Source organism: Physella acuta, unplaced genomic scaffold (genome assembly GCF_028476545.2).
Source record: "Physella acuta isolate Inbredline_101_S28 unplaced genomic scaffold, ASM2847654v3 ptg000001l, whole genome shotgun sequence".
In the NCBI taxonomy this organism is placed as follows: Eukaryota; Metazoa; Mollusca; class Gastropoda; family Physidae; genus Physella; species Physella acuta.
In genome coordinates this window covers 22,155-48,525 of record NW_026731521.1, presented here as the reverse complement: position 1 = coordinate 48,525, position 26,371 = coordinate 22,155, and the positions used below count along the sequence as shown (strand labels likewise).

At 38.6% G+C, this 26,371-nt stretch overlaps 1 protein-coding gene and 1 long non-coding RNA gene across 2 annotated transcripts; one reads left to right on the top strand and one right to left on the bottom strand.

Moving 5' to 3' along the window:
* The first annotated feature begins 2,116 nt into the window (after positions 1 to 2,116).
* Positions 2,117 to 4,770, top strand: LOC131938575 (uncharacterized). The gene is made up of 3 exons (XR_009386365.1): positions 2,117 to 2,182; positions 4,394 to 4,445; positions 4,685 to 4,770. It is a non-coding gene; the product is annotated as an uncharacterized LOC131938575 (long non-coding RNA).
* A 4,132-nt stretch (positions 4,771 to 8,902) lies between these two features.
* Positions 8,903 to 25,536, bottom strand: LOC131939176 (acetylcholine receptor subunit alpha-L1-like). Its single transcript, XM_059301305.1, has 9 exons — positions 25,426 to 25,536; positions 20,762 to 21,113; positions 17,701 to 17,831; positions 16,909 to 17,017; positions 15,068 to 15,235; positions 14,211 to 14,282; positions 12,126 to 12,255; positions 11,304 to 11,455; positions 8,903 to 9,217 (listed from the first exon to the last, which is right to left on the bottom strand). Exons 2-9 carry the CDS (start codon positions 21,020 to 21,022, stop codon positions 8,981 to 8,983), a joined length of 1,260 nt encoding a protein of 419 aa, XP_059157288.1. The 5' UTR covers positions 21,023 to 21,113; positions 25,426 to 25,536; the 3' UTR covers positions 8,903 to 8,980.
* Positions 25,537 to 26,371: the final 835 nt, after the last annotated feature.

Below are 26,371 nucleotides of genomic sequence, written 5' to 3'. Positions count from 1 at the left end.
CAGGTGAAATAGGATGTCCTTTTTCATCAGCTATTTTCCATCACAGTTTCCATCACACTTTTGTTTTTTCTCTTAGCAAGAATCTACGGGACAGGTCTTTTTTTTTGCTGATATGCCAACAATTACGTCAGAAACGAAAAAAAAATTAACAAAAATAACCCTCCCATGAGTAACTCAAGTAGAATCTAGACCTAATTGTAAAAAAATATTTTGATAATAATAATATGAGGCATACATTAAGCGTCAGACCAATTGGAATCTGATGGATTTGAACCCCCCACCTTCTGGCATGACAGCCTCTCCCTATGACCACTCGACCACACATCTTCATGCCTAATTGGATATTTTTAACATTAAATCTATCAAAAACGGTCACGACTGTGAATAGCCCCAATACGGCTATTCACAGCCGGCTGTGAATAGACACTTCGTTTAGAAATAGAATTTAGAATTTAGGCCTATGCTTTACTTTAATTACTTTAATCTACCAAAACTATATTAATTAGGCCTAGCAAAGGCCAATTTAAAAGTAGACTTAATAAAATTAATTTACCAGAGCAGTCATTTTGATTTTAGATATCGTTTGTAGCTAGATTTGCAGCTAGAAGGCTCCACAAACTTTTTTTTCAACTCTCCGGATCTAAAGTAGAGTAGCACATAAAACAGCGCATATGCTAAGCCCTAGGTTACCACTCATTGCTTTATTCAACGCAACTAAAAAAAAAAAAAAACTGGCTTTGAAATCATGGGACTTTTAATTTGCCAGAGTGGCTTTATTTAAACCAAATTTATTTATTTTTAATCTTATAAAATATTTATCTTATTTAAATAGAACCACGTTATTTCAATTAAATTAAACACTAAAAAATAATAGTTTAGTAAAGACGTGCATGTATTTTCAAATTGATCAAAGTTTTTTTTATTGAAAATTGCTGTGTTGCTGAATCCCGTTAGTATTTTATGTTGTGGTAAACTATAGGAGGCCTAATTAAATTTTCAATTTTTAACACTAAGTTATTTGTGCATGCATTTGAGCTACTTTTTATAGAGATGAAACAGGAAAATAATTTAAATTAGTATTTAGTCTCTCTCGAGAGATTACTGGATCAACCTGGCATATTAAAAGTTGATTTCTTCGAAATGATGAAATTGGCAGAAACGCCCCAGAAAACCTTCTATCGTGGAATCATTGGAAAAGTTCAGATTTATAGATGTGTATATTATACGGGTAGAGAAAGATGCGGTGGAGGTTCGTGGGGGGGGGGGGGTATGGAGAGAAGGCACCAAACCGGTTAGAAAAAATGTAACAGGCCTTTAAATCGCTTTTTTTTTCAGACTATTTTCCCATGAAACTTGAAACTTCCAGAGGTGGTGCAAGGGTAGGTGGGGCACTTAAAATTTCGAGGGGGGGGGGGGGGGGTAAGGCTGCACTGGTTAAGCAGGCCAAAATATTTTCTCCACGCCACTCCGATGTGAGTCTAGCGGTACCGCCCCCCCCCCCCCCCCCCTAACCCCGAACGAAATGGAATTTATATAGAAAATATATGCTTTTAACAGTGTCCGCCTGCTTCCCCCCGGAAATTTCAATCCCCCCAGTGTTTCTTCCAGACTTTTTTCTCCGGGGGTGCACTTGAAAATTTCGGGGGGGGGGGGCGGACAACAATTTCCGGGGGGCGGACACTGTCAAAAGTACATATTTTCTAAATAAATTCCAATTCGTTTGGGGGGGCACCGCCCCCCGAAGAGATGCCTGGAAGAAACTCTGCCCCCCCCCCCCCCCTCGTCCCCCCGTCCCCCCCCCCTTCCCCGGAGAAAAAAACACTGGTTTGAACTCGGGATGTTGGGATTAAGCAATCACACGCTCTCCGGCCCAACCACACCGTCCCCGCTGTGCAGTCGATTGTGGAGTGTGGAGCAGGGGACGATTGACTTTGATCGTAGTTTAAATTTAATAATGCCTCGCACATTCTTTAAAGGTTAAGCCCATTTAGATGTTTAGAAACAAAAGCAAGCAACGGAAGGGCTGTAACTAGTAAATCTGCGCATGCGCGCTATATAAAGATTTTAAATCGCAAAAACAAGCGCTGTTTCACAGTGTGGTGCAACCTCATCGTTTGATAGTCAGCTACAGGCCTTTTTTTGTGAGCAGTGAGCGATTTTTTTCCATGGCCGAATCTAAAATGTAAGTAGGCTAATCAATAGTTTTTTCTTTTCGATATGACGGTTTAGAAATAATAAATTTTAATATTGTTCCGATAGTCTAGAACTATTCGCCGATTAAATATGACCGAAAAAATTCCGGCAATAACAAAGAAAATGCTAAAAAAATAATCTAACTGGTTTTAAAAGGAAATAAAATTATTAGATAAGTGAAAATGTGTGTATTTTGAGGCTTGGGGATCTGGAAAATGAGTAATAGCTTTAGTGATTATGTAATGTCCTTGCAGGCTTTCTTTGTTTGAGAAATTAGTGACGTCTTTTAAGGTTATTTGTTTTATGAAGAAAACAAAATTGCGTGTTTTATGTATAATATGACAGGCTTGGACGTAGTGCAATGCCTTTACATGCTATACGGAGAAAATAAAAGGATAACATCAGTAGGCCTAATTAATGTCCCAAAAAAACCATTTCTACATTTTACATAAATCTGAACTGATTCCGGTGGTCGAGTGGTTACGCTCTGGCAGTTTGATATGCGGTGTGTGTTCGAATCTCTTGCGAATTGTACTTTTAAAAATTTATTTGTAAGTGATTTGTGAACCGCTTTTTAAAACATCATACGCCATTTTTTTTTTTTTTACTTTTCAAATATTAAAGCTATTAATTCTAAATGAGCGTCTTTTCCAACCTAAAAACTAATTGATTTAAGTGGAGTGTAAAGAAAGAGTCCTGTTGATTGCATAGTATCTCAGCGCGCCTATATCTCTAACCCCCCCCCCCCCCCGAAGTAGGTCTATAATCAAGCCATATTAATAATTATCGTCAGACGTACCTAACAACAAGCCTATTGTGGCGTTCCTAAGATGCGAGAAACGCGTTGTTCACGTGGTGGTCTCGCTTCTCTCCAGATATCGCTTGTTAGGTAACCATCTGCTAAACTGCTGTAACGCCTACGACAATTTTCACCGCGCTAGAATCTGATTTGACGTACCAAATATCATTTGAGCTAGGCCAGGGTTTTTCAAATATCGTTCAATGGGGAGTGTTATTTTATTCATAATGCACTTCTACATCTTTCAATAATCATAAATTTGACGAGAGTGACGTAGTTTTTTTTAGTTATTAGCTTCATACTGTTGAGCCGGTTACTGGACGGTGAAGTATGAGTTCAGTGTGCTGGAAGATAAGCCTATGAGAACAGAAAGACAGAAGCGACCAATACAGCAATCAAACCCAGTGGCGTAGCGAGGTCGGATGTCACCTGGTGCGGCACCTAATGGTGTCCCCCCCCCCCCCCCCGTAAGAAAATATATATATATATATATATATATATATATATATATATATATATATATAATATTCCATATGCGCTTGTAAGTATGTGTATACGCATGTGTATATGTATTCAATTTTTTTTTCTGCTGGATGTATTTAATTTTTTTACCCCCAATCCCATCCATGGATTAACATATAGGTTAATACGATTCTCAGTCAAACCGTTTTTCTCAGGCACATGTATTGCAACGTTGAATGCTCACATAATCATAATACTTACGCTTTTTACCTATATTGGTTATAAATTCAGCTGGATGTTGCCTGTTTTTTTTATCATTAGCAGATTTACGTCATGGTGTAAACCCCCCCCCCCCCCCTCTCCAACCGTGTCGGGATTTGTCCACTCTGCTCTTTAAAGACTATTTAATTCACTTTAATTAATCATTTAACGAAGTGAAATTATCATTTTTTTTATTTTGCTATTTTTTGCCTTGGTGTCACCCCCCCCCCCCCCCTAAAAGGTGTTACCCGGTGCGATCCGCATACCCTCCCCCCCCCCCTCGCTACGCCTCTGACAAACCGATACCTAAGCCGATTTCTCACGTAGATGTAGGCCTACAAATCTCGTTGCCATCGAGATCTTCGTTTTTACGCTGAAACAAAGGCCACATGCATAGTTCGGGTGCCTAACGGCCGCAAATTTAGGACTATACACGGTTAACGGAAATATAAGGGAATATTATCAAAATGCCTTATATAAAATGTTATATGCAGTTAATGTATCTTTACACATCTTTGCTTTGGAAAAAGCAATTAAGCTAAATTGTTTTTAAAATAATCTGTAAATCTGGCAGAAGTTTTATATCAAGGCGATTCTTAATGATTTTTTTTTTATAGCTGTCTTTCTTACTCTAAACCTCAACCATTGACAAGTAGATTTAACATTCTTTTTTAATAGGAATGAAGAAAAGTGTTTACAACCTAAACTTCATAAATTGGAGACGACTTGGGTAACCTTTTAATGCTAAATCTGCATTAGAAATTACATATTTACTTTTATCAGATTGTATACCATAATCGTGGCATTTATAATAATTATTTCATTGTGAGAAGTCTACTTTTTTAAACATATTTTTAATATGTTTATTTCTTAGTAAGGAAGTTTAAAAATGTAAAATCCTTCTGTACATTAACTTTAACGTTTTTACCTGGACATTAAGTTGCTTTACGTTTTATTCTGTCCATAAAGCTCGATCAAGAATATGTTACAGAGCAATTAAAAAACTGGAATGTGTTGCTGTACCAACTCCCCCCACACCACGAAGCTGTGAACAGAATCAACGCGTTGAAAGAAAAACTCACTTTACTTCTGTACTGCTTAAACAAGGTGAGACTAACTTTACTGGGCCGTGTGAAATATCAAAAGTAAAACCTTTCAACCCTTGCGGTCCGCGGGGCAGGTGAAGTAGAGTTCACCTGTATCAGTGACCTCGGCATATGAACTTGTAGCTTTTTCCGGAGTTTAACCAGCCGACTTGACACCTCTTAAAGTGAGTCATTTAGAGAATAGGGCTGGTAAGTAGGTCACCAACCAGTCCTATGGCTCATGCAGGTTTTATTGAGCCGTAGAACTGGTTTGTGACCTACTTACCAGCCCTATTGGGTAGACTCCAAAACATCACGAACTGACACCCGTGGAACTCGAGACTTTAGGGTTAGCAGACATACAATCTACCAACCGACCACACCGTCCCGTCGTTATCTTGTAGTTGGCGAAATTTCTTTAAATTTAAAAAATTTCTTGTAATCTTTACCTTGTAAAACATGATTGATGGTATTATTTGATATTTCAGTCTATTCATCAAGGGAAACAAGACCCGTATGGGTTTTCTAAAGAACTAAATATGGTCTTTGACGAACTACTACTAGAACCCAAACTGGACATTTTGCCACAAGTGAAATACCCATCACTCGACCTACATGAGTCTGTTAAAGAATTCTGTGATAATTACATTTCATTTGAGAACACCATTCATGTGATGTGTGATTATCTAGGAATATCTCCAAAAATACGAGACTCTTACAAACAAATAGATGCTCCGTTTCAGTACCATTTTTGCTATGAACGCTGGATTCAAAAGTATTTTGAGAACTACCATTACGAGTTCGATTTTAATGAGCAGGAAACAGTGGTAACAGTTTTAACTAATTTAGGATATACAGAAGAAAAGGCTGAATATATAGTCAGCTTGATAGATAAGGACACGATATATTTGCAGTCACCCCTGTTTTGGGCGTACAGGTACTTGGACTACTCATTTTACTATATGTATCTGCTGATAAATGCTCCTAAATTCGTTTTCCAATCTGAGAAAGTCAATGAATGGTTTGAGCAGTATTGTGACTATGATGAAGATGATAACGTATGTAAGCTGGTGAAGATGATTAATTTGACAAGTGACGAGGCTGAGAAGGAAAAAGTTCTTCCTTCATTTGTTGACTGTGAGGATTTTGTTCACCTTTATCATGGCACCACTTACCAGAGTTGTCGGAACTTGATCAGAAAAGGAATTCGATTGGGCAGAGGATCGGAGTACCAAGATTTGTCCAGCTTGGATGGCTTCTACTTGTCTGAAGATCTGGAGGATGCCAAGAGATGGGGAAGTGCTGGGCGTGGAGACAGTTATGCTGTTTTAGTTTATAAAGTGAGACGAGACTTTATGGATGCTGAAAAACAACATGGACTGAATTTAACAGACTACGCTCAATGGAGTAGTGTTGTTAAATTTTGTAGAAGCGACTATCGACTTCACTTAGTTCCTCCTAAGGAATTAGAAAATGTTTCTTTCGTTCGTGGTCCTACAGCTGCTGGTCAAGCTTACTTAGATGTCCAACTTGGTCGAGACTTTACAATGGGAGACTCTATCCAGATTTGCATCAAAGATCAAACGTTTGCCGAACAGTTTGGTGACATTGGAAATATTTGTTGTGCTCTTTTCTACTAAACAAGAAGCAATGTGTTTTTTAGGGGTCGTTTTGCCTTTTAAAACTTATAAAAATCCCATGGTTAAAGTATTGTACTAAATCAATGATATTACTAAAGCAGGTATTAAGCAGCAGAATATTCTAATTTTTGTTTTTAAAAATTGTAAAACTAAATTGTATTAAAAAGAATTATAGATTTTTTTTAAATTGTTTAATTATGTAACATGGTACAATATTTGGTTAATTTTTTATAGCATTATTAAATACTTATGTCTTAGTCAAATCTTCAGGTTAATCACTGTTTCATTCATTCCTTCAATGCCCATCACTTTTGTTAGGGTATGGGCATGCAGCCAAATATCTCCAGAGTCTTCTGTCCTGCTGGGGTATGGGCCGCCAACCAAATATCTCCAGAGTCCTCTGTCCTGCTGGGGTATGGGCCGCCAACATAAGATCTCCAGAGTCCTCTGTGCTGTGTCATGTACTAAACCTGACCCCAGATGTAGCCCATATTTGGACGACTATTTTGCACTATCCTCGATATTCCCAACTAAATGCCTACCTTGGGCGGTTGCTTGACTTAGTCCTTTTTGCTCCTTATGGAACATAGGGCCTCCACCATTTCCTTCCATTTCTTCCAATCCCCGGCTATAAATTTTGTCATCTCCCAAGACATCCCTGTTGGCTTCAGTTCTTCAAGAAGACTCCGCCTCCAGGTCTGTCTTGGGCGCCCTCTTTTCCGCTTTCCCTGGGGGTTCCACTCAAGCGCTTGGCGTGTAACATTTGGGTGAGCCTTTTGAACGCTGGTCTTCTAACCCGCTCGGAGTAGTTATGTTTCCACGAGCTTTCCTGCCCAACTACGCTATCGTTACAGCGACTAAAGTGTATTAAAAGTGTGTAGAATGTTTTAGTTAATTATTGCGATGTTATATTTTTAAAATCTAGTTGTTGAAATTCTTGTAGAATATATGGAACGAGCCGACCCGCGGCGTATCATACGCCGCTATTTAGTTGTTGTTTTTTTCTACTTTTCAGTAATTCATAATTTGTGAATTCGACAGTACTAATGCTGCCACTGAAAATATATTTGCTTTAAAACACTAAAACCCTCCTTCCCCCCCCCCCCCAACCCCCCCCCCCCCCCTCGTGAAAGCAGCCTCCTCTAAGTTACCTCCCCTAAGTTTAAAATCGTTTCAAACTAAATTATCTGCCCCTAATTGCCGTCACTAAAACCGTCTCTACGCTTGTAAACATTTAGCGTGAACCACAGCTCACCAGACCATGGGGGGGGGGGGGGGAATAGAGATTTGTCTAGAGAGGAAGAGAGGGGACTGCTAGGCGCGCTTACAGCTTGTTTTCTAGCGTCTCCAAGAAGAGAATTATATATATATATATATATATATATATATATATATATATATATATATATATATATATATATATATATATATATTTATTTATTTATATTTATATATTTATATATTTATATATTTATATATTTATATATTATATATTTATATATTTATATATTTATATATTTATATATATATTTATATATATATATATATATATATATATATATATATATATATATATATATATATAATACGTCGATGGAATCCTAGCGGCAGGAGCCTAGAACAATATGGTGCCTAATTAATTTTAAAGTTACGGAAACATCTAATCTTCAAATAGATAATTTTGTCGTTGGATTTAATACAAAGCTCGATGAAAAGGGTTACATATGGTTAAAGTTTAAGAATCTTATAATTAAAATCTGGTACTAAATTAAGGAGGTGCCCACAGTGTAAGCGTTTTAAAAGTGTAGTATACTGTTTCAAGGCAGAATCGCTAGGTCTAAAGAGGATCTTTATACTTTTTTTTATCTACAAAGTTGTTACGTGTTACGTACAAATAAATTTAACACAATGTTTATTATCTAATATAAAAGTGAAGTAAAATTCCTCTTCCAAACCCGTTGTTCTACGGGGCAAAGGAAGTAGAGTTCACCTGTTTCTGTGACCTCGGCATATGAAGGGATAGTGTGGTCAGCACTATGTCCAGCCGCCTTTACTTTCCTTAACGTGAGTTTGGTTGTGATCTGGGTGGGCGAGCGACAGACTTGAACCCGGATTCGAACTCGAGACCCATTTTAGCAGTCCAGCTCTCTACCGCTAGGCCACTCCGTCCCATTTTAACTATTGTAGTAAAAAATAATTTAATTATAATAGGTTTTTCTAGACTTGAAACGGAACAATACGCTGAGATATGAGATATCGAAGCGTTCTCTTTGAATGATTTATAAATGTCAAATATTTGATACAGCTTTTAATTTATGCAGTGTAGAGTTAGGCGACATAAACATAATTAGTTTTGAATTTATTAATATTAGTTATATTAATTAAATAGTTCTAGTTTAGTTTTAATGAAAATTGCAATTCTGGTTTTAAAAAATAAAGATAGAACGAATACAGATTATTAATTTGCTTACACACAGTTTTTAATAGATAAGATAGAACACCGTCCAGAGAAAGAGACCTTGGGTATACCACACGGCATTCTAGTAGGTTGCTTCATTCATCAATCCACATAAAATTCCAATCAAGAATGCATAGATGCTAAAGATGAATATCCAGATTAACAACTTGTAGATTGTTCGGGTCATTTTGTTTTTGCTTTTCTTGGGTGTCGCGGTTACATCCCCGCCATTTTGCTCGGCTGCATGGAGTGTTTTCGGCGTAACGGAAGTTTGAATGTTAGCCTTCGTTTTCCCTACTTTCTTACTCTCCGTTTCCTCCTTGATAAAAAAAAAAACACATAAAATACACATAGTATCGAACTTCTTCGATCTTAATAATCTACGCGCCAACACCATATAAGCCGTCAACTCCGATTTCAGCCTGCTTTTCTTTTTGTATTTGCTTCCAGTCTTTGGTCAACTAAGAACAAACTAAACGGCAACAGTTGTTTGATTTTTTTATTTTTGAGTTATCTCTCCTTGGGGTTCGAACTCGGTATTTATCGGTTCAAAACTTTGAACTTAACTGACCTGACCATGCCGACCTCCATAAAATACATCGATTTGAAGGATTAAGTTGTTTAAAGATGTATTTAATATTATGCTGTAGGGTAATGTTTTATACTCTAGCTAGACCCGTCATGTATTTTAATTTTAATTCCATCGTCATACCATCATCTTTTTTTCGTTCACGCTTAACACACATTGGGCAGATGAAGTAGAGTTCATCTGCTTCAGAGACCTCGGCGTGTGAATGGATGGTGTGGTCAGCATTATGCCCAGTCGTGAATTAGGTACCCATCCGAGCTGGGTGGACTCAGGGACATTCTACTGAATTTATCCCGAATTCGAACTCGAGACTATCGGGTTAGCAGTCTAGCTCTCCACCGTTATCGTCATAAATCGTCACAAAAATCAAACCTTCCCCTAAAATGACGTCATATTTAAGCCTAAATCTTCTTGAAACATCGATTGTTTTCTTTTTCAAACATTTTCTGTGTTCAATAAACATTCAGAAAAGTAGTAAATTCGTTAGAATTTACAAAAAAAACCCAGCTTTGTTGAAAACACGACACATCGTCTGAAATTCAGTATTTAACGTTACTTTTTAAATAAACCGGGAGTGACCTCCCCTAAACTTTCTCGAATATTCTTATATAAAATAACAGGGGATGGGAACTCGGGCTATAGACATGATTTTTAATCCATTTTAAATACTTAAAGTTTTAAAAATAGAATAAAATCTCGTAGACAAATTATTTGCACACCAAGTGAACGCCCAATAAAAAAGCGCATAATAGTGCGCAATATTATTAGTACTTTTAAAATTTACATTAGTTTTTTGAGAAATCGGAAATAGCGTAAATTACTACTTCCATTCAACGGAAATTACTCAAAATTTAACAGAAGGTAGAGAATTAGATCTTTTACTTACATGTGAAATTTCATTTATCTATCTGAAATAGTACTCAAGTTATAGGCTTTTGAAAAATTCAAAGTAGGAAAAGTACCACTTCCGGTTATCGGAAATCGCTCAAAAGTTGATACGGATCTACGATTTTGATATAATACTTATATATGAAATTTCATCAACCTAGCTGTAACGGTACTCAAGTTATCGTGTTTACACACGGACACACAGACACACAGACACACACACAGACATACGGACAAGATTGCAAAATTATGTTTTTCCGTATCAGTGAGGTGTAAAACGTCGAGATCTGTAAAAATCTCGATTTTTTTTTTGCACGATTACAATACTTTCTCTATACTTCGTATATACGAGAAAGTAAAAATGCAATAAGTTTATCGTTACATTTCTGACACCCCCCCCAATCAACTCAAGATGTGTGACAAAAAATCCGAGCTCCAAGCATTTAGGAGTGTGACGTAGTTAATGAACGGTCCCCTAAGACAATGAAATCTGGGGGTCATCCATTAATGACGTCACGCTTTTTTTGACGATTTTTACCTCCCCCTCCCCTCCATGACATATCGTCACAAAAAGCCAGACCCCCTCACTAAAATGAGGTCACACCTGCAACCCCTCTCAAAATTGCAGTTAAACTTTTCTTAAAATTACAAGTTGTTTTTTTTTTTCAAAATCTTGTCTGAACTCTGTCAACATAGAGTATTTTAATCATTTCCAATAACAATTTATTTTAAAACACTTTTCTAAAACGGGAAATAACGGCTAAAATTCGTTTTTCTAACATTGCTTTTTTTTATAATGCACACTTGTGACGTCACACAATCTACCCCCCCCCCCCCTCGCATACACAGAATTACGGACCCCCACTCCCCCTTACGAGTGTGACGTCATTATGCACGACCATTACATACCATCACAATACCTGCTTACCTCGGACATCCCGCTGATTGCATATAAGCAACACAACACAATCCAATTGCAGACGCACATGATGCTCAGAAACAACGACAGCTCACGCATACCCGGCCGAGAGAGGTCGCTGATCTTCGAAAGCAAACACTGTCCAAACATTATAAACGGAGCTGATGAGTGGTAAGAAAGATTAGGGTTAGGATTGAAAGTTTTGGGCTTAGTGTAAATTGTTTTGGAATGGGGTTAGAACATTTAGACATCGTTCAGCGATTTAATTTAGATAGATTAGTTTGAAACAATGTGACAAATAAATTTAAAAAAAAAATTTATACTTAAGTTTTATCCTAGCTGTTATATTTTTTACCCGCAATCATAGCATAAATACTTTATTCAAAAAATATATATATAAATAAAAATATAGACAGACAGACAGACAGACAGACAGACAGACAGACAGACAGACAGACAGACAGACAGACAGACAGACAGACAGACAGACAGACAGACAGACAGACAGACAGACAGACAGACAGACAGACAGACAGACAGACAGACAGACAGACAGACAGACAGACAGACAGACACACAGACAGACAGACAGATAGACAGACAGACAGACAGACAGACAGACAGACAGACAGACAGACAGACAGACAGATAGATAGATAGATAGATAGATATATAGCCTTTACACACACACACACACACACATATATATATATATATATATATATATATATATATATATATATATATATATATATATATATATATATATATATATATATAGGGTCTATATAAAGCAACCGCTGATAGAAATAAACTTGACCAAATGTTTACCACAGTACAATTTCTTTCCCGGCGGTAGAGGGACGATGAACAAGAGCACCGAGATAAAAGGGGGGATAATCATGGGCAAAATTCCCATCCTCTCATTCAGCGATCGTATGCGCTGGACTGTGAGGTCCACCTGAAATGTTTGTCAACACATCAAGGTGATTAGAGCATGGTTAGAAAATACTTTGATACAGAATTAGCGGGACGTTTTACATGTCGAAAAGTAAAGATATAAAAATCACAAAGTGTTTAAGGATATGTTTATGGAAATCAGCATATGCTAAGAGTAAAATCGATATCTTGCATTTTAGAGATAGTCGGTGTTAAGGGGTTAAGAATAGACGAAATGGAATTTTTTTATTCATTATCCACATGACTTGTGCTTCACTTGCCCCATAGACCGTCAGGGTTGAAAGGGAACTTCAATTTTACTTTACTTACACATAATTTCTAGAATTTATTATTGTCTACATGAATGTGCTGCCTAATTGTATTTCTTTTGGTTGCGTTTTATATTTATGGTACAGAACATCTAGTTATAGCTCAAAAGTTTTAGCTATAGTACACATCTAGTTATAGTTTCAAGGCTATATTCAAGGCAACCTAATAAGGGAATTTATAATCTAGCTATAGTACATAAAACCTAGCGATAGTACAGAAAATGTAGCTAGAGTGCAGATCTAGCTAGAGTACAGATCTAGCTAGAGTGCAGATCTAGCTAGAACACATGTGTAGCTTGAATATAAATCTTGCTAGAGTACAAATCTAGCTTAAGTACATATCTAGCTACAGTAAAAAATATAGCTAGAATACAGATCTAGCTAGAGTACAGATCTAGCTAGAGTACAGATCTAGCTACAGTAAAAATATAGCTAGAGTACAGATCTAGCTAGAGTACAGATCTAACTAGAGTACAGATCTAGCTAGAGTACAGATCTAGCTAGAGTACAGATCTAGATAGAGTACAGATCTAGCTAGAGTACATATCTAGCTAGAGTAGAGATCTAGCTAGAGAACAGATCTGGATAGAGTACAGATCTAGCTAGAGTACAGATCTAGCTAGAGTACAGATCTAGCTAGAGTACAGATCTGGATAGAGTACAGATCTGGATAGAGTACAGATCTAGCTAGAGTACAGATCTAGCTAGAGTACAGATCCAGCTAGAGTACGGAAGATCTAGTTAGTAGGCCTACAGAGCGCAGAAGAACGTTGATCTTACGACAGAACGCGAACTAGTGCGATAGTAATGAATTAGACTCAAAATTAAGTGTGTACGTTATCCTTGTTTAACCGTCCCTCACGTCTGACCCAGGTGATGCGATACACGGGGGTGGGGAGCCAGAGGCGTAGGAGGTGGGGGGGGCGGGGAGGGCATATGTCCCTGGGCGCCAACCTTAGGGGGGGGGGCGCCAAATTGAAAGTTTGAGGGGGGGGCTGCAAATGAAAAGTTCGTGGGGGGTGCAAATTGAAAGTTTGAGTGGGGGGGGGGGGGGTGCAAATGAAAAGTTCGAGGGGGGGGTGCAAATCGAAAGTTTGAGGGGTGGGGTGCAAATGAAATTTCGACGGGGGGGGGGGTGCACATCGAACGTTTGTCCCCGGGCGCCGGGAAGGGTCGCTACGCCTTTGTGGGGAGCGGTCAACATTTTCCGGGGGGGGGGCGACAACGGTAAAAGTATAAGTTTTCTATATAAATTTCATGACGATAAGATAACGCTGATTTGATGATTCTTCATCAGTGTTTCTTCCAGACTTTTTTAGGATTGGGGGGGGGGGGGCGACTTGAAATTTTGAAATTTACATTTAATTTTCGGGGAGGGAGGATGCTGGTAAAAGTATATATTCCCTGTAAAACTTATATTTCTTTGAGGGAGGGGGGGCGGTAGACGTTTATCGTGGTATAGGGGAGAGGGGTGGACACTGGTAAAAGAAAGTATGTATTTTCTATATAAATTTTATGTCGTTGGGGTGAGGGGGGGGGGGGAGGGGGGCGGTAAGCGTTTTTTTATTATCCTATTCACCTCTTCTGGTTATATCAGGCATGACTGTAAGGAATATTGTCCAACTATTAAATTCCGAAAAGAAATTACCTGGATAGTCGAGTAGAGCTGATTGAAGAACTTCAAAGTTTTATTGGCGTTGCCTGCACGGGCGTTTAAAAGCTGCAACAACAGTTCATCGTATTTACCAGTAAGATAAACACAATAGACACCACAATAGACACCACAATAGACACCACTATAGACACCACAATAGACACCACAATAGACACCACAATAGACACCACAATAGACACCACAATAGACACCACAATAGACACCACAATAGACACCACAATAGACACCACAACACACACCACAATAGACATCACAATAGATACCACAATAGACACCACAATAGACACCACAATAGACACCACAACTACCACAAAAAACAAAAATCGAACAAAGGAGAGCCATAGTCATGAATTAGACTCAAAATTAAGTTTATACGTTATCTTTTGTTCGAACTGTCCCTCACGCCCGACCCAGGTGATGCGATACACTTGGGGGGGGGGGGGGGGGTGGAGAGGGGAGGGGGGGGAGGGGATGGAGGGGGGGAATGGAGGGGGGGGGGGTAAAAGTCTGACGTTAACCCAAGCGTCAAGCGACCGATAAGATGACCCTGATTTGATTCTTCATCCTATTCAGTGTTTCTTCCAGACTTTTATCTCTGGGGGAGGAGGGGGGGGGGGGGGCTAAAATTATCCGGGAGGGGTGGCTGATACTGGTAAAAATATATATTTTCTATATAATTTCTGTGTCATTGGGAGGGGTGGGGAGGGTCTAACCCCCCCCCCCCCTCCCCACCCACTAGCGAAGAGATGATCTAATTCACCTCTTCTACATAAACCAATCATGGCATTAAGGAACATTGTACAACTATAAAATTCCGAAAAAGAAATTACCTCCATACTCGGGTCGATGCGATGGAGGAACATCAAAGTTTTTTTGACCACATCGACACGGGCGTTTAAAATCTCCCACCTGCGATTTCGTGATTCGTGGGTCGTCTCCGTTTGGTTTTCCTCCAACACAAACTGCAACTGGTGTGCAGGGTGTATCTGTGACGCCAACTGCAACAACAGTTTATCTCAATTGCTAGTAAGATAACCCAGAGGCGTAGCGAGGGGGTGCGGGGGGGGGGGGGTGCGGAACGCACCGGGTGACACCATTTAGCGGGGTGACACCAATAGCAAAATATATATAGAAAAACTTGAGGGGGTGCAAATCGAAAGTTTGAGGGGGGGGGGTGCAAATAAAAAATTTGAAAGTTTGTTCCCGGGAAGGGTCGCTACCCCTCTGGGGGTGACACCATTAAGTGCCGCACCGGGTAACACCCGACCTCGCTACGCCACTGAGATAACCACAATAGACACCACAACTACCACAAAAAACAACAATCGACACTACTAGAACCATAATTTTAACCACAATAGCCAACGCAATCACCACAGAAAACACAACAATACCCACCACAATAAACACAAAACTAAAACTGTAGTCATCACAATAACCTTAAAAAAACACAATAACCACATCAATAATCACATCAGTAACCACATCAATAACCACATCAATAACCACATCAATAAACACATCAATAACCACATCAATAACCACATCAATAACCACATCAATAACCACATCAATAATCACATAAAAAACCACATCAATAACCATCAAAATAACCTTCAAAATAATCATCAAAATAACCATCATAATAACCACAATAACCACTACTGCCACCACTATAACCACCGAAATAACCACACAACTAAAACTGTAATCATCACAATAACCTCAAAAACACAATAACGATAACCACCATAAAAAAACACAAAACCACCCCAATAACCACCCCAATAGCCACCCCAATAATCATCATAACCACAACGATAACCGCAAAACTAAAATAAACCGGTAGTGATCTCCCCTAAACTTTCTCGAATATATGAAACAACAGGGGATGGCAACTCGGGGTATAGACATGATTTTTAATCCATTTTAAATACTTAAACTTTTTAATATAGAATAAAATCTCGAAGAAAAAATAATTGCCCACCAAGTGAACGCCGAATAAAATGTGCATAATAGTGCGGAATATTATTAGTATTTTATAAATTTTTTTTTTGAGAAATTGGAAATAGCAAAAATTACTACTTCCGGTCAACAGAAATTACTCAAAATTTGAAAGAAGGCAGAGAATTAGATCTTTTACTTACATATGAAATTTCACTTATCTATCTGAAATAGTACTCAAGTTGACAGGCTTTTGAAAAATTCAAAGTAGAAAAAGGTCCACTTTCTGTTATCGAAAATCACTGAAAAGTTGATACGGATCTACGATTTTGATACAATACTTATATAAGAAATTTCATCAACCTAGCTGTAACGGTACTCAAGTTATCGTGTTTACACACACACACACACACACACACACACACACACACACACACACACACAAACATACACACACAGAGACATACGGGCAAGATTGCAAAACTATGTTATTCCGACTCCGGGAGCTGTATAATGTCGAGATTTGCAAAAATCTCGATTTTTTTGCACGATTACAAAACTCTCTATACTTCGTATATACGAGAAAGTAATATTAGCCATCTCAATAGCCTTCAAAAACCACAATAAGCACGATAATAACCACCAAAATAACCACAATAAACACCACAATATAATCAATAACCCCCACAAAAACCACCACAAAACCACCACAATAACCATTACCCACATGTAACTCGCACTTCAGCGTGTCCGAAGGTTGTTCTCGGCAGTCTGCATGTAAATTGAGATATTGTGGCGCCCAAGAGACAAGCCCCGTGTGACGTACATCCACAACGCTGTGAAGAGACGTTTGGTCTGGCTTTAAGACAAATGGCTACACGGAGTCCGACTATAAGACAAATGGCTACTGGGTGTATGGGATTGAGAGATATGGCTACAGGGAGCCTGGCTTTAAGACGATTAGCTACAGGGAACCTGGTATTAAGAAAAGTGGCTACAGGGAGTCTAGCTCTAGCAAAATAGGCTATAGTGAGTTTGACAGTAAAGCAACTGGCTACATGGAGTCAGGTGTTAAGACAGGGGGCTACAGGGGCTCATGGAGTGTGACATTAAGACGACTGTCTGCAGGGAGTGTAGCATTAAGGAAAGTGACTAAAGGGAGTCTGGAATTAAGCGCTCAGGTCTAGTGATGCTTACAATCTAACATAAATACGTGAAGCTACATACAGTCTACCACTAACACTAGCTGGTGCTCCATAATTCACACGTGTAACAAAATATAACTCAATACACCAGTTAAAAACTACAACGTGTAACTAAATATAACAACATACCAGCTAAAAACACATGTGTAACAAAATATAATTCAACATACCAGTTAAAAAACACATGTGTAACAAAATATAACTCAACACACCAGCTAAAAAACTCACACATGTAACTACATCAAGTGCAGTATTATTGCTGTGTCTGATAAAACAAGCACCAAATCATCGACGCTAATGAGAACTATAATTACCCTGTGACGTCAGCAACAGGGTGAAAGCTCGGGATGATGGTCTGTAGGTATACGAGAGGACGCCAGACCTGGGCAGGTTCAACGCGTATGCCCTTTTGACCCCCGTAGTCTGCTGGGTCCCAGGTCAGAAACTGTTCATAAATGGGATCAAATCAAATACGTAAGTTCTGGAAATTGGTTTTAAAAGACACATATCCTTAAGGTGTTTATTACTTTCATTCAGAGTTTCTTCCAGGCAGAGCCCCCCCCCCCTCCGAAGAAAGTCTACCGCCCTCCCCCTGAACGAAATGGAATTTATATAGAAAACATATACTTTTACCAGTATCCGCCCCCCCCCCCGGAAAATATTGTACGCCCCCCCTCCCCCGGACATATCAAGTGACCCCCCCCCCCCCCCCCACCGGAGAAAATAGTCTGAAACAGTGGCGTAGCGAGGTCGGGTGTCACCCGGTGCGGCACTTAATGGTGTCACCCCCCCCCCCAGAGGCATAGAGACCCTTCCCAGGGACAAACTTTCAAATTTTCGATTTGCACCCCCCCCCCTCAAACTTTCGATTTGCACCCCCCCCCCTCGAGTTTTCGATTTGCACCCCCCCTCAAACTTTCGATTTGCACCCCCCCCTCGAGTTTTTCTCTATATATTTTGCTATTTTTTGTGTGGTCCGCACCCCCCGCCCCCCCCCCCCCCCATCGCTACGCCCCTGGTCTGAAAGAAAAACTGATTTCATTCAGAGTATTTGTAGCTCCTCCAATCTTGGAGTATCAATTTAACCACTTCTCATTGTCCGATTAAGCTGAAATTCAGACAGTAGTAGATCTTAGATCAAATTGAAAGAATATTTATTTTCTAACCTACTTAAATGGGACGGCGTGGAATAGCGGTAGAGGGCGATACGGCTAACCGGAAAGTCAGTAGACCGTCCCAGAGACGACCCAAGTGAGGTACCTAAGTGAGGTACCTGAGGTACTTACGTGAGGTACCTAAGTGAGGTACCTAAGTGAGGTACCTAAGTGAGGTACCTAAGTGAGGTACCTAAGTGAGGTACCTAAGTGAGGTACCTAAGTGAGGTACCTAAGTGAGGTACCTAAGTGTGGTACCTAAGTGAGGTACCTAAGTGAGGTACCTAAGTGAGGTACCTAAGTGAGGTACCTAAGTGAGGTACCTAAGTGAGGTACCTAAGTGAGGTACCTATGAATTTTTACCTCAACGTCGTATATTTAAAAAGTTACATGGTTGGGACAGTGGCGTCGCAAGGTCGGTTGTCACCCGATGCGGTACCTCATTGTGTCCCCCACCCCACCCCACCGCCCCCACCTCGCGACGCCTCTGGGCGGCTGGGAGAAAAGTGGGTGATAAGTGTGTATAGTCAGTTCTTTTTTATCAGAAACTTTTCTCCGGGGTAGAGGGCAAGCACAACTTGAAACTTTCGAGGGGCGGGGTAAATAATGGTTGAAGTATATTCTCTATATCAGGGGTTCCCAACCCCGTGCCCGCGGGCGCCATGGCGCCCGCCGAACGATTCGTAATTGCCCGCCTCTCACTATTCGACAGAGACAGAATTTTTTTCATAAACATTATTGAAAGGTTGAAGGGGGTGGAAATCGAAAGTTTGAGGGGGGTGTGAAAATAGAAAGTTTGAGGGGAGGGGTGCAAATCGAAAGTTTGAGGGGGGGGGGGTGCACATATCGAAAGTTTGGGGGGGGGGTGCAAATCGAAAGCTTTGTCCCCGGATGACGGGAAGGGTCGCTACGCCTCTGGAAGGAGTTTGTCGATTTAAAATAGGTGGTGCCCGCCACCCTACCGATATTTTAGAATGTTTTCTAGAGTGAAAAAAGGTTGGGAACCCCTGCTCTATATAAACTTTATTTCGCTCGGGGTGGGGGAGGTAGACGTGCTTCGGTTGGAGGGGGGGGGATTGCTCCCCACGAAGAGATGCCTGAAAGAAACTCTATATAGTGAGAGGAAAATACTGAACACTGTGTGTAGTCCGGTGTTTGAATTGAGTAGCATTCGATGTTAACATGTGCAAGATAATTAAGTCAAACGATCGCTTAATGATTAATGGTTGAGTAAACTTACATTAGCTGGTGTAAGGCTGTTTGAGTGGTTGTGTTTGATATGTCAGTTAAAGTATAGTGTTACATTAATTTAAGTAATATTACTTGATTGTAATATTACCTTAAAAAAGTATCCTTTCGAGCCTGATAGTAACTATGGCAGGTGACGTAGATTTCACATGTTTCTGTGAAGTCGGTGTATAGTGTTGTAAGCGTTATACCCAGCTGCTTTACTTTTCCTAAATTAAGTCGGGTACCCATTAGAGCTGGGTGGGCTCAAGAAACATTCGACAGACTCAAGCCCGGGATCAGAACTCGAGACTTTCGGGCGGAAGTCATTTTATAAGAGTTGTAGTAATACCTGAGTTAAAGTAAAGTTACCTGTGTTGAGGTAATCCTTCCTTATTTAACGTAATATTACTTGAGTTAAAGTTACCTGTGTTGAGGCAATGTTTGAATTTTTCCTTAACTAAAGTATTAGTATCTTAGTTGAAGTAAAGTTACCTGTGGTGAGGTAATGCTTCCTTATTTAAAGTAATATTACCTGAGTTAAAGTTAGCTGCGTTGACGTAATGTTTTAATGTTTTCTGAGTTCAAATAATTTTACCTGAGTTAAATTAATGTTACCTATGGTAAGGTAATGTTTCATAAGTTAAAGTAATATTACCTCAGTTAAATTAAAGTTACCTATGGTGAGGTAATGTTTCATAAGTTAAAGTAATATTACCTCAGTTAATTTAAAGTTACCTATGATGAGGTAATGTATTATAAGTTAAAGTAATATTACCTGTGTAAGTAAATTACCTCTAGTGAGGTAATATTTCCTAAGCTACAGTAATATTTTACCTCAGTTGAAGTAAATTCACCTGTGGTGAGGTAATGTTACCTAAGTTAAAGTAGTATTACCTTAGCTAAAGTTACCTATGGTGAGGTAATATTTCATAACTTAAAGTTATTTTACCCCAGTTGAAGTAAAGGTACCAGGGTTGGAGTAACCACTTACCTCATCAGTCCAAGAAAAATGTACATCTTCAAGAAACTTCAACTCTCCCGTCCCTCTGTTAAAATCGACGATGGAAACTATTCTAAAACCCACGGACACAACTGTTACGTCCGAGCTGTTCTTGACCGGCCGGACCCGCGGGTTATAAGCATCGCTGCTGAACTTGTCATTTAAAAGGGAGTTATTTTGTTGGAACGTTTGGCCTTGAACTTGAGGCGTGAGTACGAGTGTCATAAGGAGAATTATCGATCCAGGTGCCATTGTCTGGGTCAGTGCTCTCCAAAACGTTCTGTGAGACTCGACTCTCGGTCAGTGTCTTAAGAAGGCGGACATTTCACTTGGCGCTGGTTTCCTGTTATAAACAATGTTTATTTGATAACGTAATTATATAAATGCTTATAAATTGGCGTAATTGACAGTCGGTAGCCTACATTAAAAGAGTGACACACTAGTTAAGGCATGTGCATGCATTGCATTGTCTAGAACACCATGCTTTATGTTCTTTATATGTGATTAAAATGTTATAATAACGAATTTTAAAGAGTGTTGCAGCTTTGCAACATGGTGCATTTAATGGTTAAGGAAAAAATGAAAACAAATAAGTAAATGGGAAATTAATTTAAACTTAACGCTGCTATAAATCTATAAAAAGTTTCTGTAGCAATGAATTTCCGTTTCAATTTTCCTGCAATCGCTAATAACCTAACAAGCCTTTGTAAAGGCTAGAACTAATTGTTAGTACTAATAACTATAGATTTAAAAAAACTGAGGTTCTCAGTGAGAGACTGCACCAAATATGAATCTAAACACTTAAACCGAACTTGTGCCTGATTGACGACACATCTCATTAGCATAAATCAATAACGTGTTAGCACAAATATTACACAGAACGAGATGTGGTGGTTGTTTCTGTTTTTTGTCGCTAGACTGGCATGAAGAAAAATAAATAACGAGTAGATAATGTATTTCTAATGTTTTTTGTCGCTAGACTGGCATGAAGAAAAATAAATAACGAGTAGATAATGTATTTCTAATGTTTTTTGTCGCTAGACTGGCATGAAGAAAAATAAATAACGAGTAGATAATGTATTTCTAATGTTTTTTGTCGCTAGACTGGCATGAAGAAAAATAAATAACGAGTAGATAATGTATTTTTAATCGTGATAGTATTGTGCGCAAATGGGGCGAGGGGGTGGGTGGGGGGGGGGGGGGGGTGTGACACTCAGACGAAGGGAAAGCAACAAACAATTTCAACTTTTAAAAAATCTAGTTAGCGTACGACGGTCGTATTTTGTACAGTGGCATTTATGAGCATAATGCCTTTTAAAAAGCCTTAAAAATACACTATTTAAAATAAGGAGAACTTTTATAAAATAATTTTGGGGACAGATTCTAAACCATTTTATTTTAAAATATACATTTTCTTTCATATAATTCATAATTAAACTGTGAATTCTAAAATAAGCATATTTTACGTGCTCTTTTACTAGCCAGTAAAATTCTTAAAATATTTTAAAAACATAGCATTTTGGCAAACATTCATCAATGTATTAATAAAAACAAACTATTTTGCTGACATCTATAATATAATCGGGCTGAGCGTGTCCTTCCGTCCGTCATCGCTATGGATTTTGGGACTATAAAAGTAAGCTACGCACCATGCTGTGCTTTTCAGTGCACCGCAGTGTCTTATTATAAGTATTAGAGTAGGGTTTGTTTATATAGTGGCATAGAGCTATTTTATAATTTCCACTGTTTGTACAATTTTGCATAACGTAAAGAGAATATTAAATACACGCACATTGCTAAAACATATTAAAAGGATCAATGTCAAATATTGTTTTCTTTTTTATGCCTTAGAAAGGTGGAAACATTTTAATAACGTAATAACAGTAGGCTAGAAAAATCAAATTAATTTAACTCTTTTTTTGACAAGGGAGGTAATTTAAAAATAAATTAAACTCACGCTAATAAAAAAATGTGAATGCAAATCTACGGACCTCTTAGAAGGAATTAGTGTTGCAATAATATAATTAGCAAAATGTGAATGCAAATTGTGCGGATGCGGATTGTTAGAAAATTATAATTAGCATGGATTGATAAAAGGCAATCTTTTATTTATTTTATTCACTACTTCTAATTTTTAATCAACTATTCCGCACCATTATAGACATTGGGTGCGCAATGGTTTTAGTTATGAAACTCAATTGAAAATTTTTAAAATTAAAATACTGGGAAAAAATGCGTGAATTGATAAAGTGATATATGGTAGGTAAACACTGATATTTTAAATATTGCCTATTTTTTATTGTATATTATTTATTATTATTTTATCTTTCGGTTTGCGGACAAGCTGGGGTTTTATAAGAGAGGCGTAGCTAGGGGGGGGGGGGGTTGGAAATCGAAAGTTTTAGGGAGGGGGGTAGGGTGCGAATCGAAAGTTTTAGGGGGTGCAAATCAAAAGTTTGAGCGGGGGAAATTTCAAATCAAAAGTGGTGCAAATCGAAAGTCTGAAGGGAATGCAAATCAAAAGTTTAAGGGGGTGGGGTGGAAATTGAAATTTTGAGGGGAGGGGGTGCAAATCGTAAGTTTGAGGGAGGGTCAAATCGAAAGTTTGTCCCCGGGCGCCGGAAAGGGTCGCAACACCTCTGTTTTGTAGTCATTCACTGTGTCAGACGCGTCCGCCGGGACTCGGAAAGGGCGCGATTTGGCGCTACGGGCTAGACTGTGAGCAATATGCCTTTATGATTGCATTTAAATTGTGTTTATGTTATGAGTGTTGTGTTCGTTTTTTCGTTTTTTTTTTTTTGCGTTCGTTCGTTTGTGTTGTGTTTAGTTTTGTTCTGTTCCAAAGTTGGTATATTTAAAAATGATTTACCGTGGCGGAGCACGGGATACAGCTAGTCTATAATATAAGCGGGCTGTGTCTGTCCGTCATCGCTATAGATTTTGGGACTATAAAAGTAAACTACGCACCATGCTGTGCTTTTCAGTGCACCGCAGTGTCTTATGATAAGCATTAGAGTAGGGTTTGTTTATATAACGACATAGAGCTATTTTATAATTTCCACTGTTTGAACAATTTTGCATAACGTAAAGAGAATATTAAATACATGCACATTGCTAAAACATATTAAAAGGATCAATGTCAAATATCGTTTTCGTTAATATTCCTAGAGAAAGTGGATACATTTTAATAACATAATAGCTGTAGGTTAGAAAAATCTAATTAAACTGTTTAGTAATTTTGCCAAGGGAGGTATTTTAAAAATAAATTGAACTCACGCTAAAAATGTGAATGCAAAATCTGCAAGACGGAATAATTGTTGGAATAATATAATTAGCAAAATGTGAATGCAAATTATGCAGACGTGTAAAAGTACATTATTGTTGGAATATTATAATTAGCATTGATTGATAAAAGGCTATTTTTTATTTATTTTATTCACTGAATGTAATGTTTACTACTTATAATTTTTAATCAACTATTAAGCACTATTATAGACGCGTCATCACGTTCATTCGGTGCGCAATGGTTTTAGTTATGAAACTCTATTGTAAATTTTTAAAATTTAAAGTACTGGGAAAAAAATGCGTGAATGGATAAAGTGAAATATTGTAGGTAAAACACGGATATTTTAAATACTGCCTATTATTTCGGTTTGCGGACAAGCTAGGGGTTTTATAGGAGAGGCGTAGCGAGGGGGGGGGGGGCATATGTCCTCGGGTGCCAACCTTAGGGGGCGCCAAAGTGGGTTGGAAAAAATTTGCGAGGGGGGGGTGGAAATCGAAAGTTTTAGGGCGGAGGGGGGGGGGGGGGGCAGGTGTGCAAATCGAAAGTTTGAAAGGTGTGCAAATCACAGGAAAGGGCGCGATTTTGCGCTACGGGCTAGACTGTGAGCAATATGCCTTTATGATTGCATTTAAATTGTGTTTATGTTATGAGTGTTGTGTTTGTTTTTTCGTTTGTGTTTTTTTTTGCGTTCGTTTGTGTTGTGTTTAGTTTTGTCCTGTTCCCAAGTTGGTACATTTAAAAAAGATTTACCGTGGCGGAGCACGGGATGCAGCTAGTTTATATTATAAAACCTTACAGTATTTCAAACGCAAATGTCTGAATTAAATTGTGTTCTTTATATTTAAAGTGTAAATGGAAACTTGGTTTATTAGCTAACAACTACTTCATTAATTTATAAGACACAGTACATGAAGTAAAAAGATGTCCTTCAAAACAATTTTAAATCTTTGCTTGTAGGAGGTATGCAGAAAACCGCATGTGAAGAACAAAATACGATGAACGAAAATAGAGTTATACACATTAAACTACATTAACAATTTATTCGACAAAAAAAAAGAACAAAATTCCCTATACCAGTATAAAGTAAAATAACGTACACAATTTGAAAAAAAAAACTATTCCTATAAATTAAAATAACTTATACGACTAGAAAGGAAATTTTGTAAAATAACTAAAGCTATGCAGTAAAATAACTTACACGATTAGAAAGTAAATTTTAATTAAATAACCAACACTATTAAGTAAAATAACTTACACGATTAGAAAGTAAATTTTAGTTAAATAACCAACACTATAAATTAAAATAACTTACACGATTAGATAGTAAATTTTAGTTAAATAACCAACACTATAAAGTAAAATAACTTACACGAATAGAAATTAAGAATCGGCAGACATTGTACTGAGGAGTTAGCATCACGATGCACTCACCTCTATGTGTACTCTCTGCATCCTCTGCACAAGTGAACCTCACCCTCAGCATTCAACCAATCACAGAGCCAGTTTGCCGTCTGCGCCCCGTCCCATAACACATCGCAGCATGCAGACTGCGCCCCCTACCCCTCTCCACCCCCTCGCACCCCGTGACGTAATACAAGCATAAATGTCCGAGATATCCCCCCCCCCCCCCATCTCTATCGATATCTACTCAAGTGTCATTCTGTTGGATGTAGCTTGCTGTGAACAATATGGCGTAACTAGGAGGGGTGCGGTGGGGTGCGCGAAGTGGCGTCACTATGTCGAGTGTCACCACGACCTCTTCGTGACTCACTATGTGCGTGAGTAAACAGCCAATCGAATCATTATAAAACATTACATCTCATTGTTTACCAGACAACAACAAAGGCCCGTAATTTTATTTTCTCTGCCTGCACGAAGGCGTCACGCAACAGCCGAGCACGCAGCGAGCTAGGGTCGTGTAGAAGTCGTACGGATATGTTATACATTAATGGTCAGAAAGCCCGCAGCATTAAAGGACATCTATACTCCGTTTGAAACCAGTTAATTATTGTCGGGGTCACTTTCTGTCACAGCATGCTGTATGTCATGTGCTGTATGTCATTTCCTGTCACATCATGCTGTATGTCATGTGATGTATGTCACTTTCTGTCACATCATGCTGTATGTCATTTCCTGTCACATCATGCTGTATGTCACTTTCTGTCACATCATGCTGTATGTCACTTTCTGTCACATCATGCTGTATGTCATTTTCTGTCACATCATGCTGTATGTCACTTTCTGTCACATCATGCTGTATGTCACTTTCTGTCACATCATGCTGTATGTCATGTGATGTATGTCACTTTCTGTCA

Coding starts and splice junctions, on each gene's coding strand:
- LOC131939176 (XM_059301305.1), bottom strand. CDS start 21,022: ATGGCACCTGGATCGATAATTCTCCTTATGACACTCGTACTCACGCCT. Junction 12,256..14,210: donor AGCTCTACTCGACTATCCAG/GTAATTTCTTTT, acceptor CAAACATTTCAG/GTGGACCTCACAGTCCAGCG. Junction 9,218..11,303: donor CAATCAGCGGGATGTCCGAG/GTAAGCAGGTAT, acceptor TTTTTTATCAAG/GAGGAAACGGAGAGTAAGAA.